Below are 18,244 nucleotides of genomic sequence, written 5' to 3' on the forward strand. Positions count from 1 at the left end.
TTTCGGCCGAAAGTTTACAAGTTAGAGGTTTTAATTACAGCAACATAATGAATGTTTTTTATTTTTTCTTCAAAGAATTACCCACTGATGAAATATGCATGATTTATTTTTCTACAGACTAATGATTAAACATTCCCTGAAAAATTTGAAGTGAACTGAGTTAAAAGCTGTAGGTAAGTCTGATGCTCTTTAACCAATGTTGTCACTGTCGGAAATAGTGACTTCACTTAATTTTAGGGATTCTCGAATCCGAAAAAAAAAGAAATAATTCATTCTAATTGTGTATTTAGTAAATGCCTCAATATATCTTGCTTCCATCTCTTTCTTCAACGGAATACTGTCATTTTAAATAAGAGAGACAAAGCGGGGCGGGGTGTTGAAAGAGGATCCGTGACGACTACATAATAAGAGAGGCGACATACAAAGCGATCATTCATCAGAAGAAGGCAACAAATGTTTCCATATGGTTGCAAGGACGGGAATATTGTGCAAGCATTATTGAGTCGTTTCGTTCAAATCTTCTCTTCTACAGTACACCATCAAAAGTACTAATCCATCGGGAAAACATCTGCTCTTTTAAGTTGCGCAATGAAACATTAATTCTTAGAATTGATGGCTGGAGGTTTCAAGAAATTAATTAGTTGTCCAGAATTTTACAAACTTTGATTTTTCAGCTGATGTGAATAAAGAAATCAAAAAGTAATGTATTCTCTTTCATCCTTTTTTCAGACAGTAGTAGTAAATCAATTGTGTTCGTTTTTGATGGACAACGACAAAAACTAATGGAAACCGAAGAAGATGCACGGATTAGGTGGCCACGAGAAAGAAAAACGGAATTGGATTTCAGAATGAAGCACAGTAGAAGAAAAAGAAGGAAAGGATTAGCTAGTTTCTTATCTCGTTTTCACTCCCGTAATCTTTGTTTGTACAACATGTCAAATGTGTTGATGATGATGATGGTGGTGGTGACAAATGGGGAGAAAACAAACAGAAGGGGCAAGATAGATCTTCAGCTTTTTCTGAAATACCTGAAACTGGAATACTGATTGGGATTCATTTAAAATTGGATCTAACACTGGTAAATCGAGCTTGATCGAGTTCCAATCATGGGTAGTTAGAGCCTTGCATTTCAGAGGTCAAACAATATAGACGTTGAATTCTGGTGTCCAATTAAAGCTAGACATACTGGCTTATATCCAATTTTGAACTTTAATATTGAATTTTCAGAATGGCAAATCTTAATGAAATTAAAAAAAACGAGATTGTCCTAGATGGTGTTGCAAATCATAGTTACCTTTGGTAGCACACATCTTGGCTACTTTTAGTATTATTTTTTAAAAAGTATCAACTGACAAAACATTAAATTATTAGTAAGTAACCGAGATATTTGCTGTGAAAGTTGAATAATTGGGTGCTGTCATGCTCATTTTAGGTTTCTCTTCCAACATTTAATCCTTTTTCAAAAAAAAACTAAGCTATTATAAATGTCTAATACCAAAATAAGTGTCGCTTTTTGTTTCACAATATCAATGATGCAGGTGTTCAACTCTTCATGCCGGTCAACCCGCCCATAAAAGTGTCATAAATCCGAGAAGCTTTGCGAGAAAAAGAGGTCGGCAAGTCGAAAGGACGTGTCCTTAATCGGCATCTTTCCTTCCTTTTTTCTTGCTTGTTACCAGGTGTCTTTTTCTCTTCCTCCTTCATCAGACTACCGTATCGATGGAATAGTGGGTGATTAGAAGAGACACAGACATGGCAGATGCTCGAGTGCCTTTTTTGATGGCTTGTGCGTACTACGCAAGAATGGGACAAGAATCAAGGAAAGAGCAATCTTATATTAGATACTATTACTTTTTTTCCTTTGAGAATAAAATAATGATTGGGGATTAGGAAGCGAGCGATTGAAAAATTAAATAAGGAAAGTGGGTTCCGTGACTAGATTTGAGATTTGGGACTCAAAGGTTTGAAAATGTGAATCAAGAATATCTGAAAAAATTGCCAAAGATAGTTTCTGCGTTTCAGAAAGTACTCATTTTTATATCTTATTTTTGGAGGAACCTTCTCATTTTCTCGTTTTTAAATATAGTCGGTTATTTGGATTACTGTAGGTTGCTTAAGTTTACAGTCGACAACTGAAGCAACCGAAAACATCACGGCTACCGTATCCGCAATTGTTTCGACAGTTTCTAAAATTTTCCTTAACAAAATTAAAAATTAATGTGCTCTAAGTTCAGAAAAATTCAGCGAAACTATAAAAAGATGGTGTTTTAAAAAGTTAACTTTGGCAATCTTGCGGGTACGGTAACTGCGAAGTTTCAATCGTGTCGAGACTGGAGACCGATTTTTTAAGCTGTAAATCAAAAAATCCGCAACTGGATAATATCATTCATCGTAATACAATTTAATTAAAAGTTTTACTATCGGAAAAGCAGTTAATTGTGTCAAGTGAAGTATATAATCTTTTCATATAATCTCTGTTTTCTCCTTTTTCACACAATTTTCCAACTTTACGGCCATCTTCGCTTCTTCTTCTTTTAATTTTTCACTTTTGATTCATTTTCACCGCAACACAAACCGCGCTCAACTAATTGAGCTTTTTTCTCCAGGGATTGTCTGCGTCTCTTCATCTTATACACTCATTCATGTGTTCACCGGTCTAACTTTTATCGCGTCAAAGACTGCTCGTTTTCAGAAATAAGGAAGAGGAAAGAAGGATTTAAAAGTAAATTGAAACTCTGTAAAAGTTGAATGAAATGAGGGAAAACATAGAGTAAAAGACGGGGAAGAGGAAAAAACATTGAAAATTCTGAAAGGAACTATTTGAGAGCAACAGAAATGTGAAGAGACAAGAGTACCGGAAATTTTACACGGAAAGTGACAAATGGGATACTTGATGACAGGAAATTGTAGTGAAATGTTAAGACTACTGTATTGCAACAAATAAAATGTTTAGTTGAATCTGGAAAAGATTGGGGAATATCATTAGATTTTATAGAAGATAATGTTTTTTTTTTATAAAAGTCGATAGTTTTTAGATTAAAACTTTCCAATTTTTCTATATTTACTACCCAATTAAAATAACAATTTTGAGGTAAAAATACAATGTAAAATTTGAAGAATCGATTGTTGAATATTGCGGTAGAACAAGTAGCAGAGAACTACTGTCTATACAAAGGATTGCTCTCTGTTCAGCAAAGATCGCGTCGAGACCTCGTGGCGAACTTGTGCCCAAAAAATTGATTTTTGCAATTAGTGAACTACAGAAGACTCTACATAAGAACGGATACACAATGTAAGTCAATTTTCTTTAAATCATCCTATAAAATCTCAAAAACAAAATTGAACAGATTAAATTTAAACATCTTCATTCACCAAAAGAGAGATGCTATTGAACGATATTACACAAGTTGTTAGCTCTTTATAAAAGAGAATCTATAGAATAATACAACAGCCCGTACTCTTTTTCTTTTGTTCTCCATCAACTGATCCTTTTCCTGGTGTACTGGCAATTGGAGGAACTCGAGATGAAGCTGGTTTGACCTTTGATGCAACTGTTTCTACTTTCACGGAACCTTCTTTCTTGATCTTTTCATTCGATTCTTCGGCACTGTTCTTTTTCGGTTTTTGACTTTCCGGCGCTTTTGGTTTAACCTCCTTCTCATCCTCGGTCATTGATTGCGTTTTTTGAGTCATCAACTGAAAGTTAGTTTATGTTTAAACGTGTTATTTTGGTATTCCTCTTTTTTCCAGGCAAGCTGATTAAAATGTAAACTTACAAATTTCTTCTGAGCCAAATCCTCTTCTTTACTTGTCTCTTTACTTTCCTTACTCTTACTCTCTGTACTACTCTTCTTCTCATTTCCTTTTGATTTCTTTTTCTCTTTCACTGGATCATCATCTTCACTCAGACTCAATTCAACATTGTCATAACCTTTTCTTTGCACTACAGCTGTCGCCATATCTTTGTTTTTTTGCGAACTGAAATTAATTGAAAATAGAGGAAGTTGAAAGTCGAAGAAATTTGAAGAAATTTACCTTGCCGAAATGGTCAATTTAAAAGAAATAAACACATTTGAAAAATTCGTCAGAACAGTAATTCTTGAAAACAAATCTGCAAGGGTCACACGTGAACAAAACTAATTTGAGAAATTATATTATATTGATAATAACATTTTTTTAATAAATCAGAAGAGTATACATACATACACTCAACTCGATGTAAACGAATATCGTTAATTTCAGTATACTACTTTTTCAACTTGAAAAAATAGATAATTTCTTTTTAAACCTGAAATCTTCGAGTTAAAAACACGTTATTCATAAAGATAAAAATGTTTTTCGAGATTTCAATCAAACGCCTAGTGCCTAGTTCTAATAATTGTAATTTTTAAATGGTATTAGATATTATTTGATTAAAAATTTTTTAATTTAAAAAATCTCTAAAATGTATCAACTATCCCAAATTTGACCCAGAATAATTCTGTAGCGACCAAGTTTGGTTTGTTCAAAAACAAACTTTCATTGCCTCTTGTTGGAATTGTGTTGCTATTCAATTAAATTTCAGTAGTTTTCCCATCCTTTTGTCGAGTCTTCATCCACTTCTTCTCTACCGCAACCCAGCTTCTCAAAGATTTCCTGCTTTTCTCAAGAACTATACTCTTGATATCTTTGTGCCCATTCTTCTTCCGATACTTTGACACAATTCTTTTCAATATATTTGAATCCATCGAAGTGGCACTTTCCGATGGGGGCTCGTCTTCTTCTCGATATTGCCTTTTGAGCTGGTTCGTCGTCCCCGCACTCGTCTCCGGAAACAAACATCTTCTCAATTTCTCTTTCATGCCTATAAGAAGGATTGAGAGAATTTTCATGGTAGGGAGAGAGAGAGAGGGGGTTCGGATACTGTCACATAATTATCTGTGATACACTCTCTTCCAACTGACCTCGATTTTCTGCTCCGTATGTTGTTTTTTCAAAACAAAAGAACAACAGACATATATCGCATTTCCGGAGAGTGCGAGTACAGATCTTATCTCATATATATGCAACACGTATTGCGTCGATTGGAGTATATGTGGTCATGGTAATTGGATTATAACGAGTGTTTTTACACTGTCAAGAGGACAAGACAGTGTAAAAACATTAAGAAGGGATCTTCTACGTTTGATGACCTGAAGCTAAATAATCCAAGAATGTTAACTTTCGATTGAGGCCTATATATGGCTTCTCCTGCTATTATTAAATTTTGTTATTGTTCATTGTTACCTCCTTGTTTTTGTTAATACGGTTTTTACGAACGCATGAATGGGCCAAAGGCCTTCTGCAGAGTTTTCTCGACTTTAACAGGCTCTTTAAATGTATAGGAATATTAAAATTACTACTAAATCACAACTGGATTGCGTTCCCAGTTAACAAATCAAACATACATTTTCTCTTAGCAATTAGCAGAATATTTACAAAATTTTCACGATTTGTAAATAATTTATAAATAATTTTTATTCAAGAATATTGATTCAAAAGCAGAAGTTCATTCCCAGACAACTCGAAGCTTATGCTCTCCTTGTGGTGGTCTATAGTGTTCAGCCCAAGCACCTTCACAAGTACATCCTTCTGGTGCAGGAATATGATAGACACCAAAATGATGTTTTCAAAATTTGATAAATATTGAATAAAAAATGTTTCGAACTTTTCCGTGATATTTTTTTGGCATATTTTTTTGATCTTTCTCAATTTTCCAATCACTTCTAATTTTTCCACATTTGCAATTCGATTCGAACAATTTCCTTAAATGGCTGAAAAAAAGCAATACATTTCCACGGAGCCTGCTGATAAGGTATGTCTTTGCGATCCCGAATAATAATACAATTCATTTATTGTAGATCAAATTTCGCGCGGATCCCAAAGAAGAGCAAAAAACGTTTCTGAAGATTACCAATAAAAGTGAAATGAAACAGGCATTCAAAGTGAAATGTACTAGAAACGACTTGTTTCGAATCAAACCGGCTACTGGAATTCTCGATTATAATCAGTCACTCACTATTGCTCTTATCTACAGGTTTGGGAGAATTTTCATAAATTGTGATTTGTCTAGATTGATAAACTTATATACCTACCGGGATACTGTAGTGGTGGGACTGTAGCGGTACTGTAGGGAGTACTAAAACATCTCGATTCTCAGCAACAATTTTCAGCCAACCTCTTTTAAAATTGAATGAGCTTTCAGAGGCGGTCAAGACAATGTTCCATCAGATGAAAAACATCATTTTGGTGTCTATCATATTCCTGCACCAGAAGGATGTACTTGTGAAGGTGCTTGGGCTGAACACTATGGACCACCACAAGGAGAGCATAAGCTTCGAGTTGTCTGGGAATGAACTTCTGCTCTTGAAATAAATTATTTCATTGATTTTATTAGATTTTACGAAAAATTTTTGGCAAACCCTCATTTACTAGCGTGCTCATGTACTTGAACGCTCAATCCCTAACGATGGCTCAATCCCTTCGACGCTCATTTTTACCAAGAAACTGTAGCTAAAACACAATTCAGAATACATTATCACTTTCAAAAAAAAATTCTGCAAACATAATTTCTTCAAAGTTTCAAAAAAGTTCCAGATTATTTTTGGAAAAGTTTGGAATAGCATTCAATGTGTTTAATTTAATGTAACTACACCCGCGACAATTTCCTAACCAACTCCAACCAAATCTTCAAACGCTTAAATCCTCTTCAAAAGCTTAAGTTCAAATTTTCCAACACTACAGTAATCATACAGTAAGCCTACAGTACGCCTACAGTACCCCTACAGTACTTTGACTTTATCCCTAACCAACCCCTAACCTAATAAGGCAAAAAATTCAAACTTTCCCAAACTACGTAAATCTTACAATAATAATACAATACAACTCCTACAATACCTCACCGTTATATCCCACCAACTCCCAACCCAAAAGCTCTACAACTACTAAAAATTCAAAATTTCCCAAACTACAGTAACCCTGCCGTACACCTACATATATGACCGCGGTAATTAATTACGAAATTAGCATATTTTTACAAAAAATTGTATTAAAATTTTGAGCCATAGTGCAACAGGTTAAGCAACTTAAGCTCCAAGTTCTCCTAATGCACAAAAAAAAACCTCAAAAAAAAACTTCAGAAAGGTGCGAGTGCAATGCTACTTACAGGCAGACAACCTCTTTTCACTCTCGTTCAGGCAGGCATGCGATTTAATTGATTACTGAGCATGTAGCGTTTTAAGTGTTTCAACGTTTTTTTGCTGGTTTTTTAAACACATTTTTCAATTTTTTTTAAGAGGAGGAAAAAAGGAAACCAAGGATTTTCATAAAAAATAATTTTTCACATACTTTTTCATAATATAATTTTTCTTGAGTAATGAGAGACTTTTTCATAATATAATTTTTCTTGAGTAATGAGAGACTTTTTCATAATATAATTTTTCTTGAGTAATGAGAGACTTTTTCATAATATAATTTTTCTTGAGTAATGAGAAGTCAAATTGACTGATTAGTAACCTGCGATTGAGTAAAAGTGTTTAAGTTAGTGAATATATTTTATTCGTTCACGTTTTTAAAAAAATGGCAAGAAGAAGAATCAAAGGATTTAAAAAGGACAAAACATGTGAGCGATAAGATGATCAAGTAACCGTAATATAGTTTCGAGATCAAATGTGGGGAAGAAGTTTATCAAGAGGTAGAAGGCTTATAAGTGCTGAGAAGGCTGGGCGGGAAAGTTTAACCGGTAATAATAGAGCTACACTGTTCCATAGGGGAATGAAGTTTCAAAGTAAATGAGCCATTCATTAGTAAACGAGCGAAAGTAAAAACATTTGTAAATGAGCGTTGAAGGGATTGAGCCATCGTTAGGGATTGAGCGTTCAAGTACATGAGCACGCTAGTAAATGAGGTTTGTCAACATTTTTAGACTGTCAGAAACATTCATATTTTCCAGTATGCATAGTTTATGTGGAAAGTCGCAAAAAGGGACATAAAACAAATGGAATAATCATGGGAAAATATGAAATAGTTCTACAATAAATGTTTGTATCTTTTTGATTCGGATTCTTTTTCTTTATTTTCCCCAACGATGATGAAATTTAAAAGATCTGTAAGTTCATTAGTCAATTAATTTAACAATTTTAAAATGAAATAAAAAAGGATCAAACTTTTTCAGAACCCGTAAATATTTTGAAATGTTATCCTAATTCTTAAAAAATTTTTTGGTATTTGTCACTTAAAAAAATACGAATCATGTTGAAATGAGAAAATTGTTTGGGTCAACCGCGGGTTCGGTAGCTGAAAACTTTCGCGCGTGCCATGACCTATTGCCGTGATTTTGAGAGCAGTTAAAAACGAACAAAAACATACAACGCAAGCTCTAATTTTCAAGTCTAAAAGTTCACCTCTCCACGTTAATAATTTAACACTTCAAAACCAAGAAGGATTTTTTAAATTATTTCTGCTCTGCAGCGACGTGGCGTTTTTCAGAAATGGGAATGCGGAACCAGGTACTTTTTTTCGTTTTCACCTGAAACAGAAACAGAGATAGTGGCTGAGTATTTTTGTTTCAGATAATTTAGGTATGCCAAAAATAATTGGGCAATTTCTAGTTTGAATACATTTCTGAAGTTTAACATTGCTTTTTGAACAAGTACAATATATTAGTCATGACTGCAGGGCGTGATGCACTTTTCACACCGAGAAGTGAGGCAGGCGAGGTAAAGGCGCATTGGAAACGTCTGAAGTAACTATATAAAACATCTCTTTCATGTTAATAATGCTACGTCACAGACACAGATATACTAATCCTTCATCGATAATCTCCAATGGGATCACCTTTCGAACTTTTTTCTAGATTTTTGAACTACAACGCCACGTTATAAAACTTTTACAAATTTGATGGGGTTGTTTATGTTAAAAACAAAAACTGAATTGTCATCATTTACATAAATACTTTGAAATTATTTTACTCATCTTTATTCCAGAAATTGTATAGTATGATCAAGAAGATTGCCATATTTTCGGGTATTTTCTTTGTAAGTTTCAATTATGAATCAGAGTAATTGAACACTTTCAATTTCAGGTCATTCAGGCAACATCCAACTTTTGTTTGCAAGAAAAGGAGCTGACAGACGAGGAGTTTTATGATGCCGTTCTTATGAAACATTTTGAGAATAAGAATAACAAAGTGATGTAAGCTTAACGCCTGATCTCACCACGAAAAAATTTTAATGATCAATTTATACGAGAGGATTTACTGTACCACTTAAAGGTGTATGCCTTTTTGCGCGGTCTTTGAAAAATTTCCGTTCGTGGCGAGAATCCCTTTTTCGAAAATGGGAAATTACTAACGAGTTATAATTTTTTAACTTGTAGTGCTGCAGAATGCCCGGATCCAAAAGACAATTCCACGTGTCTTTATATAATTGACAGAATTGGATATTTCAAAGACGGGTATGTTCATACAATTGCAAAATCCCCTCATTCTCCTAACTATTCAACTTCAGAACATGGTTCGTGGCTCGATTTTTGACGCCTGCACCTCATCTCATGAAAGGATTTTTGTCGATTTCACGACTAGCAAAGCCTGTTTTCAAGACAAATAGGACAGCTAACACAGCTGAATGGCCTGTTGATGTTGGTTATATGGATCCTCTCACTCCTAATGCCGTGGAATTCAGTAAGATTTTTCTGCAATAATTTGAAAAAAAATTTCGCGAATTTTCTACAGTAACCCTTGAATTTTTTTTTCTCCTGCCAGGACCTTCGGTCGTAATTTCAAAGGCAAATCGAATATTTTCGCAACCAGATAATATCATTTTTTAAATTTATAGTCGTTATGTATCACTGAAGTGTTTCCAAATTTTTCGATTCCCCAAACGCATAATATTTTGAACTTTTCAGCTACACTTTTTTCAACTGGTCATTTCCCGTTGAATCATGATATTACTCGAGATGTTACGTTCCTTGGTGTTGCTACTGGTGGATTAATGTCTTTTATGGCCGAGTATTTCAAAAATGTTGTTACATGGATGGGGGAAAGTAAAAAAAAACTTTGAAATTTCAGATGAAACTCACTGGAGTTGATATAGATCCCCAATCGGAATACTTGGCAAAAAAGTGGTTTGGATATCAAAATAGGAAGAATGATCGAATTTTTATTGCCGACGGAGCTGAGTTTATCAAGCAGATGGCCGAGAATGGTAATTTTTGTAGTTTGTAGTCTTTTCTGAAATCATGTTTAAGGAGAAACTTCTGACGCAGTTCTAGTTGATGCTTGTCATAACACTGAACCCGTGGATGATATATATTGCCCAGTTGCTCCCATTCGAACACCAGAATTCTTGGATAATCTATCAAAAGTTATTGGAACGAAAGGTGAGATTTAGCTTTGATATAGTTTTTCCATTTCTTACACGAATATGCAATACTCGGTCTCGATACCACTGAGCCATCGCTGCTATCGTACCCACAAGTGTTTAGTAATTGTTTATCTAAATTTTGATTATGAAATATTTAGCGAAACTGAAAATGCAGAGCAGGAAACTTCAAAACACCTGTGGTACGGTATCTGCGACAATTCGGTCGTGTCGAGACCGAGTACTGTACTTTGCTCCGATTCCGCAACTGAGTAATAATACTTTACAGGAATGACTACGTTCAATGTCTATATTCAGAAGGCTACAATTGATAATTATGAAAGAATGAGAGATGATTTCAGTAAACATTTTCATGATTGTAAGCTCATTAATTCCAAACATTTGCTCGCTAATATGGTAAGACTTTTCTTTGAACATAAGATTAGTTCAATTGGATTTTTTTCAGTTTTTGGTTTGTTCCAATAAAGGTATATATGATAATGGTGTCGATGTAAACAAGACGAAGAAATTCTTGAGAAATATGAAAATTGAGCAGTTTTTGGTATGAAATCTGGTCACTTGAACTTCTAATAAAGCACATTCCAGAGAAACGTTATCTGAAACTGAACAGCTGTGCTCAAATAATATCATCAATCCGTGCTCGTCTCATAAATCAAAAAACGCTCAGATTGAACCAGCTGCTGCCCCCAGCGGTCATCCCCTGTCTTCACATTCTTTAATGCTGCTTTGTCAGCTCTTTTAAATAAAAATGACTCTTCTCCCCTTTACTTGTCTAATTTTATTGTATTCTCTTGGATCGGGTATGTTCAACTGTTAACTAGGGTAAAATTCAATTGTTTTTAGCATTCTGGTATAATAAAAAAATGTTTGGAAGTTCTTAATTTATATTTCGAAATATCGAATTTTATTATTTATTCTCGTAATTGTTACTTTTATTTTCCAATAAGTTCAAATACGAAATTTACTTGCTACTGAAATTTTGAAAAGGGTTCCACATTTTAGCCTCGAAATTTTGCGATTTTTGCGCCCAAAATACGGTGTACGGTCTCGAAACAACAAATTTTTGTTGAATGATAAAATTTTATAAAAGCTTTTGAAACGTGTGCGCCTTTAAAAAGTACTGTAACTCCAAACTAAAATTGTCGCGGAATTTTATCGATTTTTCTTTAATTTTTTTTGTGTTTTCAATAAATTTATTAATAAACAAGCTATTTAGATAATATTATATAATAATAATTAAATGTTATAATCCTGTAAAACATTTCTGCAAAAATTTTGCAAAGGACCGGATTTCTGCAAACACCATGACGCAAAACTACGTACTTTGAACTCATTTTTGTTTTTGTGTTTGTTTGTAGCCTAGATTTCTGATTAGTGGTCTGATAATATATGGTGTTTGAGCATTTCGTAATAAAAAACAGGTGCCTTTCTATTCATTATTCTTTTAATGTTTCAGTTATGAGTGAAAAAACAAATCCAAACCTGACACTTCACGATGTGACGGATAAATTAGAAGGAGATGATGAAAAGGTGAGATTTTAATTTTTATTTAGCAAATATAAAACAGTAATTTATAGTTCTCCAAGTTTAATTTATTTTTATTTCAGTACGCAACTGCTCTAAAAACGTGTGGTGAAGTTTTCGCAGAAGTTGAAGCAATTTTCAACGATGAAAACTATTTGAGTCATGCCGGATGGTTCAAAGACGAATCAAATAATGAAGGAGACGTTGTATATGCAAAAGATACTCCACACGGACGAATGGTCACAATTTCAACAGAACTACCAATGCCTGTTGAAGATGTAATGAAAGAGACTTGGAATGGAATGGAAGCTCTTCCCGAGTGGAATCAGAATATTAATTTTGCTGCCAGAATCGCCGCACCAACTTCAAATTTCGATATTGTTACGGTATGAGAAAACATGCAAATCGTGGGAAAGTAAATATTAAAAATGTTTGCAGTACGGGAACAATGATGTCTTAGTGGTCAGTGGACGTGAATTTGTGTCAGCGAGAATTTGGAGAAAAGTTGGAGATGGATTCATTCTGGCTTCCCGAAGTGTCACAGTTCCATCATTCAAATCTAAACATAAGGGAAAAGTTCGGTTGGTTTTTAACCTCAATAAATAAAAGATAAACCCAGAAAATTCTGTTTTACAAAAATAGTTTTTTTATATTTTCAAAAAAGCTTTAGACGAATTGTTTGAAAATATGCCCAAAGTATGTAAAAAATTTAATGAAATTCACGATTTTGGAGCATTAGCAATTAAAAAGTGGTTTGTTGCTATTAAAAGTTAAAATTTCAATTTCAGCGCTCATCTTCACTTGGCAGGAGCCCGTTTCCGTCCAAATCCTGAGAATCCCGAAACCACTTTAACCGACGTTGTGATGCTTGCTGATTTGAAAGGATACCTCCCAAAAATGATTGTTAATCAGGTCATCGGACGTATTATGATCATGGATACGGTCACGAATCGTCGTCATTTCCAGAATTTGAAAGCAAAACGGACTAATAATTGATTCATATACAACCGGTTTTCTATATGTGCCTTATTTCAATACTTGTATTGCACTGCTATAATATGAGAAAATTATAATAAAACTATTGCATTATTTTCAATAATTTAAATTAAAGCTTCACGCTAAACAAAAAAAACATAAAAAGGTGGAAAAACTTTTATCACAGTTTTGATCGATCTTCAATTTATTATTCAAATCAATATTCGGAAAAGTCGTCGCCGAAATGGGAAAATCAAAGTCCGGCGAGGGAAACAAATGGTTGAAGTGAGTTTGTCGAGAGATCCGAAAGTTTCCAAAATTCTCTTTAATTTCTCAGAGATCGTGGAGAATTTGAAGAGGAGATTCTTACAATGGCAGATGATGCTGGTATTCTGTATGAAAACAGTCTTGATTTGCTGAAAAGTATGAAGAACTTTGCTGGAAATGTTGGAGAAGGAGAGAAGAAGCATCCGTACGGAAAAGCTGCGAATGCTGCGAGAGCTTATGGAAGCGGGGTTGGTTTTTGATGTGTTTTGGAAATTCGTGATTATTATACGTGTACACGAAATAATGAGATTTAGTTGGACGTGTCTCGCCACGAAAATGTTGTCCATAAACTATAATAAGCGAGGCCCATTCAAATGAATCCATGCGCCTTGAAGTGGTTGAAGCTATCTGATTTCAGATGAAAAACTCTGCAGCCTCTTTCAATCACTCTGGAGAGCAGTTCGATAAGCTTTTCGAAGCTTGTAACACATTCAAGGATCAAATCAATGGAAACGTCCTTGCCAAATTGATCAGTTTCAAAGATGTGGAATGCAAGGATGTCGACACTCAAATGACCCAGTTGAAGAAGGCTCAGAAGGATTATGCGAATAAGAAATCAAAGATAGTTCCAGATCAAGTTCAGGTTGATGCAGCTGAAGCAACTTTAAAGAAGTTGCTCGAAGAGGCGAAAGCGACACTGGAAAAGTTCAATAAGACTGGATGTGAGCTTCTGACTCAAATTTCGGCTGACATGAAGACTGGTTTCGACGCTTATTGCGATGCTGCAGCCTCCATAAATTGAACTTCTGTGATTGATTGATTGATGAATCTATTGCTACACTTTAATTTCATAGTACAAAAAATTTGAAAAAATACACGTGAAAATGCAGATGAGGAAGAAAACGAAGGGTATGGGGAGAAATGCAGTAAAATATACAAAATGATACAAGATTCTGAATTAGTCAACAAATGTCCAAGATTCATCGAGTTCGTCTTTCTTCTGACAATCCTCTGGACGTTGAGCTTCAATAAGGGCATGAACTTCCGAAAGATCACACATTGGACGACTCTGAATTTATAAATCTTTTTTTCTAAGCAATCAATTTTTAACTTACCCCAATTCGATTAATGTTGTTATAATCGTTAACAACGAAAGACGCGAGGGCAATAAGATTATGATGTGGATCAGTGTACTTCAATTTTGTATGTGACATTCCAATAAATATACACAAATAGATAACTGCATCACAAAGAGTCGACCAATCTCGATTCAATGATTCTTTTGTCCACCGTTCACGAATACACAAATCATGATGAGAAAGTGTTTCTGGTGGTCGGAAATTGAAAATCACACTCAATAAATGAACGAGTTGAAGTGTATTGGTGAAGGCAGCAAATGGTGGATGTAGATCCAATGGAAGACTTATTGTTCCATTTGATAGTTGATTTGCTAGCTTTGCTCGTAGTTTATCATTGATGTAGGAGTTTCGAATCTGAAAATTTTGTGTTCTAGATGGTGTTATGAAATTTATTTTATCACTCATAGTCTTGATCTTTTCAAAATATCCTATAATAATTTATGGAATTTTAGCATTTCTTTCAAAGAACGGGGAAATGTTTCGACCCCGACACGACAATTTTTTGTTAACTACAAACGGGTGTGCGCCTTTAGAGTACTTTAGTTTCAAACTTTTGTTACTGCAACATTTTTGTGGATTTTTAATAGTTTTTTCTTGTGGTTTTTTTCAAATTGGAGTTTTTTATTCTTATAATTAATTGTTAAATTTTTTTTTTTTAACTCTGACAAATCTACGAAAACTTTCTAGAGGCGGGCACCTTTTTTATTCAGTAAAAATTTATCGTGTCGAGACTGGGTAGTACCCAGTGGGTACCGTACTCAGGGTTGGCAAGAATCGCGAAATTTCGCGGTTGAGTAATATTTAAAATTTAAGATTTTACTAACATGTCAAATTTGGTCGCTTTGGGTCGTTTAGTGTGAAGTTTAGTAAAAACTCAGAAAGTCAGATGAGAAGCGTTTTTTTTTCAAACTTACCGCTATTCTTAAACCCTTCTGCAGCTCTGAATCGTTCACAACTGCCCAATTTTTCGAGTTTTTCGATTTCACAGTCACACTTTCCACGTTGACATCATACACTTGAACTGGAAATATGCGACACGCATGAATACAATATTTTAGACGCTTTTTAGCGACTTCCTCTTCGAGTTTCGTTAATCTTTCTGATTTTTCTTTTTTCTTAATATCAGCTCTCGAGATGAAATTGCTCTGTGAGGTGAAAACTGCATCAAATTGTGATGGTTTAGAATGTGGAGTAGTATCCAATTTATTCACTTCACTTTGCTTCATTGCAATCCGCATTTTTGCATTTTCAACGGCAATATGAAGCTTTATTAGTCGATCTTCTTTAATTGTTATCTGCTCTTTCAGAGACTCCTGGAAAATAAGATTTTAAAATAAAATATTTTCAAAAACTTACTGTTGGATCAATGAAAGCTAGTATTTCTGCTTGAAGTCGTTCTTTTTCTTCATATCTTTGTGTAATATTCTCTCGTCGGGAATATATTTTTAGCTTTTCTAATGTACATTTTTTACAGCAACAATTGGTCTTCTTATTACAATTTTTACAATTCATCTTCCGTTCGCTAAAAATATCGAAATTAGTTATCTGTTGTGAAGAAAATTGGTTTGAAAGAGGATTTCTCAATTGAAAATTATTCATTTTTTCCTACAAATAAGCCAAAAAAATTAAAATCCTCCTTTCAGGTTAAAATAATTAATTCTAGTTACTGAAAAAAGCCGCTCGAACCTGAATTGTGCGCTTATGAGGCCGACACTGCTGCCAATCGACGATTTCTTCGTCTGAATCGTATCGATTTTAGTCAGCACACCGGGAGGAGTGTGAGCGTGGTCTGTCGGCGAGCCGATGCCATCCGCTGAGATTCCTGACAACAACCGGGTTATTGTCGATTCAATATTCATGTTTTTTTTACAAAATAGGGGAAAAATACAAATACTATATAGTTATTCTATTTTCTCTACAGGTTATCTACTAAACAGACATATTGGACTAAAGGTGGTTAGGAATTGGATGGCTCACCTGGAATAGGAACACCTGTCACTGTATGGGAATGTCTGCGTATCCTATGCAATACTACAGGTGCTGATCTGCTCTCAACTCCTCGTAAACTATCCATTCATTGATTTATCTTTGTGTAGCGTTTACCGCTTACAGCGTCTGAAATATGTCTGATTTAAAATTTGGGTACTTATGGGTTTCGTTCCCCCCAAAATGAGTTTTTTTAATCGATTTTTTTAAAGAAACAAAAGTTTACGAATTTTCAGACCTTTAAAAAAGAAAAAACAATCGGAAAGAAAAGAATAAAAGCTTTAAAAATCGATCAGTTGTCTGGGTACGATCACGCGTGAATTATATCGAAATATACGCAATTTTGCGTCACGGTGTTTGCAGACTCTCAGTCTGTGAAGTCCTCTCGGACAATTCATTAATTTTTTATTTCGCGAAAGAACGAAGGTTCTTGCATAAAATTCTTCATGAGAACTTGATAAGGATTGAGAGAAAATTAAATTTTCAAATTTTATTCAAGTAAGAAAAACATCAGGCATTTGCTGTTGAAGCAAACCAATAAATACATGGAAAGTACAAGGCTTCAAAATAAGGCGATGGGTCAGTCAGAACAATAAATAAAGCAAATATTGCGATAATATGCGTTACGTACAGAACGAAATGGTTCTATTGCATGAGGAAAAGATAAGTAAAAGTGGGCGGGAAGAATGTTGGTTTGACCAAATTGAAATGAGGAATCACAGGAAAAGTTATGAAATCATGGAAGCTGCATGTTTTTGGAAGAAAGAAACTCCTCGAGCATCACTTCTTCTTGCTGAGCCTTAACGGCATCTTCAGGACGAGAACGGAGTGCAGCTGAAAGTTTTATGATTCAAAATAGGAAAAAACTATTTAAACACTCAATCACTCACAAGTCAAAACGCTGGGAGATTCACACTCGATTTGCACAATAGTAGCTGCTGATTTGGCTTGTTGTCGGATTAAATCAACTTCTCCTTCAGTATGAGCAACTTCGCACAGAGCTTCCAAATACGTCATCGCCTGTTCAGTTTGGTTGCAGAAACGCGTGAGTTTCGAAATTTGAGCGTTGATTTCTCGAATCTTCTTGTCAAATTCTACAGAATTTCGGAGGAACTCATCAATTTCCATAACCGCATCGGCCTTTTCTTTACACATTTGCTGGCATCTTCCCATTCGAGTACTACAAAGATTCGCTAAACGACCCCCTTCGGCTCCATTTTCCTCTACTTCGGTGATAAGATTTTGAAAACTGAAAAGATATCATGATAACCTTCTATTATTAAGATTCCCGAGATTGGTAACATACTTTTGAAGCAACTCATTTCCAGCTGATGTGTTCAAAATTTCATTGACGGATTCGGTAGACACTCTGGAAAGAAAATGCATTTTTTTCAATTGCAAATTTTTTTGGATAGAAAACTCACTCAGAACTCCAAAAATTCATTTTAAAACGTAGTTTTTGATATAAATATTAGAGAATTTGTTTCGAAACTATCGAAAAATTCTCAGTTTTGAAATGAAACAACGTCATAAAAATACAATTGCATGGTTTATGCTAATTCAAGTGACTGTTTGTGCGTATGTATACTTTGAAGAGGAATATTGAACCTAGAATTGTGTATAAGTGTAGGTGAATACTAATGGGGATCGAAATCGGAAAATTATTTGTGAAATTACAATAAGAACTTTAATTTTCGATCAAATTTACAATTATTTTCATTTTTCAAGATTAAAACTTACTTTTGTTGAGCAACAATGTTCGCCGAAACATTCATTCTAAGTTTCTCTACACCTGTGCTCAACTCTGCTTGAACACTGCTCAATGTGTCCCTTAATGTGTTAAGCATGTCCATTTTGTATTCTGAAAATATATACCCGAATATTTGAAAGTGAAAATTGAATTAAAAATATAATTCGGCAAAATCAAACCGATTAACTTCAAGAACAATTTAAAAA

At 34.4% G+C, this 18,244-nt stretch overlaps 7 protein-coding genes and 2 non-coding genes across 14 annotated transcripts; 6 read left to right on the forward strand and 3 right to left on the reverse strand.

The window, feature by feature from the left end:
* The first annotated feature begins 1,706 nt into the window (after positions 1-1,706).
* F52F12.17 lies at positions 1,707-1,835 on the forward strand. The gene has a single exon (NR_050459.1). It is a non-coding gene; the product is annotated as an Unclassified non-coding RNA F52F12.17 (non-coding RNA).
* Positions 1,836-3,337: 1,502 nt separating this feature from the next.
* spe-58 (RAB6-interacting golgin) lies at positions 3,338-4,057 on the reverse strand. Its single transcript, NM_060222.3, has 3 exons — positions 4,036-4,057; positions 3,777-3,978; positions 3,338-3,696 (listed from the first exon to the last, which is right to left on the reverse strand). Exons 2-3 carry the CDS (start codon positions 3,957-3,959, stop codon positions 3,433-3,435), a joined length of 447 nt encoding a protein of 148 aa, NP_492623.1. The 5' UTR covers positions 3,960-3,978; positions 4,036-4,057; the 3' UTR covers positions 3,338-3,432.
* Positions 4,058-5,736: 1,679 nt separating this feature from the next.
* On the forward strand, positions 5,737-6,407 carry F52F12.8 (Major sperm protein). The gene is made up of 3 exons (NM_001026314.2): positions 5,737-5,833; positions 5,880-6,055; positions 6,224-6,407. Exons 1-3 carry the CDS (start codon positions 5,789-5,791, stop codon positions 6,372-6,374), a joined length of 372 nt encoding a protein of 123 aa, NP_001021485.1. The 5' UTR covers positions 5,737-5,788; the 3' UTR covers positions 6,375-6,407.
* A 1,414-nt stretch (positions 6,408-7,821) lies between these two features.
* On the forward strand, positions 7,822-7,842 carry 21ur-15327. The gene has a single exon (NR_050460.1).
* A 262-nt stretch (positions 7,843-8,104) lies between these two features.
* Positions 8,105-11,270, forward strand: F52F12.9 (Methyltranfer_dom domain-containing protein; the record flags this gene model as incomplete). Its single annotated transcript, NM_001026315.3, has 11 exons — positions 8,105-8,125; positions 9,003-9,053; positions 9,101-9,210; positions 9,394-9,471; positions 9,525-9,697; positions 9,922-10,037; positions 10,085-10,220; positions 10,264-10,395; positions 10,666-10,793; positions 10,843-10,938; positions 10,983-11,270. 11 exons carry the CDS (start codon positions 8,105-8,107, stop codon positions 10,995-10,997), a joined length of 1,056 nt encoding a protein of 351 aa, NP_001021486.2. The 3' UTR covers positions 10,998-11,270.
* strl-1 lies at positions 11,120-13,012 on the forward strand. Of its 2 annotated transcripts, NM_001264321.3 has the most exons (5): positions 11,120-11,197; positions 11,854-11,927; positions 12,005-12,307; positions 12,360-12,502; positions 12,710-13,012. In NM_001264321.3, the coding sequence occupies exons 1-5, from the start codon at positions 11,146-11,148 to the stop codon at positions 12,915-12,917; spliced, it is 780 nt and encodes a 259-aa protein (NP_001251250.1). In that variant the 5' UTR covers positions 11,120-11,145; the 3' UTR covers positions 12,918-13,012. The 2 variants fall into 2 exon arrangements, with proteins under 2 accessions (NP_001251250.1, NP_001251251.1); NM_001264322.2 differs by lacking the exon at positions 11,120-11,197.
* A 102-nt stretch (positions 13,013-13,114) lies between these two features.
* Y106G6A.4 (BAR domain-containing protein) lies at positions 13,115-14,009 on the forward strand. Its single transcript, NM_060224.7, has 3 exons — positions 13,115-13,181; positions 13,234-13,411; positions 13,582-14,009. The coding sequence occupies exons 1-3, from the start codon at positions 13,141-13,143 to the stop codon at positions 13,963-13,965; spliced, it is 603 nt and encodes a 200-aa protein (NP_492625.3). The 5' UTR covers positions 13,115-13,140; the 3' UTR covers positions 13,966-14,009.
* Positions 13,997-16,417, reverse strand: epg-8 (MRG domain-containing protein; the record flags this gene model as incomplete). 4 transcript variants are annotated; one of them, NM_170914.6, is made up of 6 exons in its annotated part: positions 13,997-14,232; positions 14,279-14,656; positions 15,217-15,615; positions 15,659-15,824; positions 15,989-16,124; positions 16,280-16,417. In NM_170914.6, the coding sequence occupies 6 exons, from the start codon at positions 16,374-16,376 to the stop codon at positions 14,122-14,124; spliced, it is 1,287 nt and encodes a 428-aa protein (NP_740908.1). The 4 variants fall into 4 exon arrangements, 3 of the variants coding, with proteins under 3 accessions (NP_740908.1, NP_001251254.1, NP_001380108.1); NR_002352.1 differs by lacking the exon at positions 15,989-16,124 and having other exon boundaries at positions 14,122-14,232; positions 16,280-16,376; NM_001264325.3 differs by lacking the exons at positions 15,989-16,124; positions 16,280-16,417 and having other exon boundaries at positions 14,122-14,232; positions 15,659-15,814.
* A 346-nt stretch (positions 16,418-16,763) lies between these two features.
* dsbn-1 (Dysbindin protein homolog) lies at positions 16,764-18,149 on the reverse strand. 2 transcript variants are annotated; one of them, NM_001129062.5, is made up of 4 exons: positions 17,713-17,806; positions 17,595-17,657; positions 17,179-17,537; positions 16,764-17,122 (listed from the first exon to the last, which is right to left on the reverse strand). In NM_001129062.5, the coding sequence occupies exons 1-4, from the start codon at positions 17,730-17,732 to the stop codon at positions 17,025-17,027; spliced, it is 540 nt and encodes a 179-aa protein (NP_001122534.1). In that variant the 5' UTR covers positions 17,733-17,806; the 3' UTR covers positions 16,764-17,024. The 2 variants fall into 2 exon arrangements, with proteins under 2 accessions (NP_001122534.1, NP_492628.1); NM_060227.4 differs by lacking the exon at positions 17,713-17,806 and adding an exon at positions 18,029-18,149 and having other exon boundaries at positions 16,766-17,122.
* Between the last annotated feature and the right edge of the window lie 95 nt (positions 18,150-18,244).

Source organism: Caenorhabditis elegans, chromosome I (genome assembly GCF_000002985.6).
Source record: "Caenorhabditis elegans chromosome I".
NCBI lineage: Eukaryota > Metazoa > Nematoda > Chromadorea > Rhabditida > Rhabditidae > Caenorhabditis > Caenorhabditis elegans.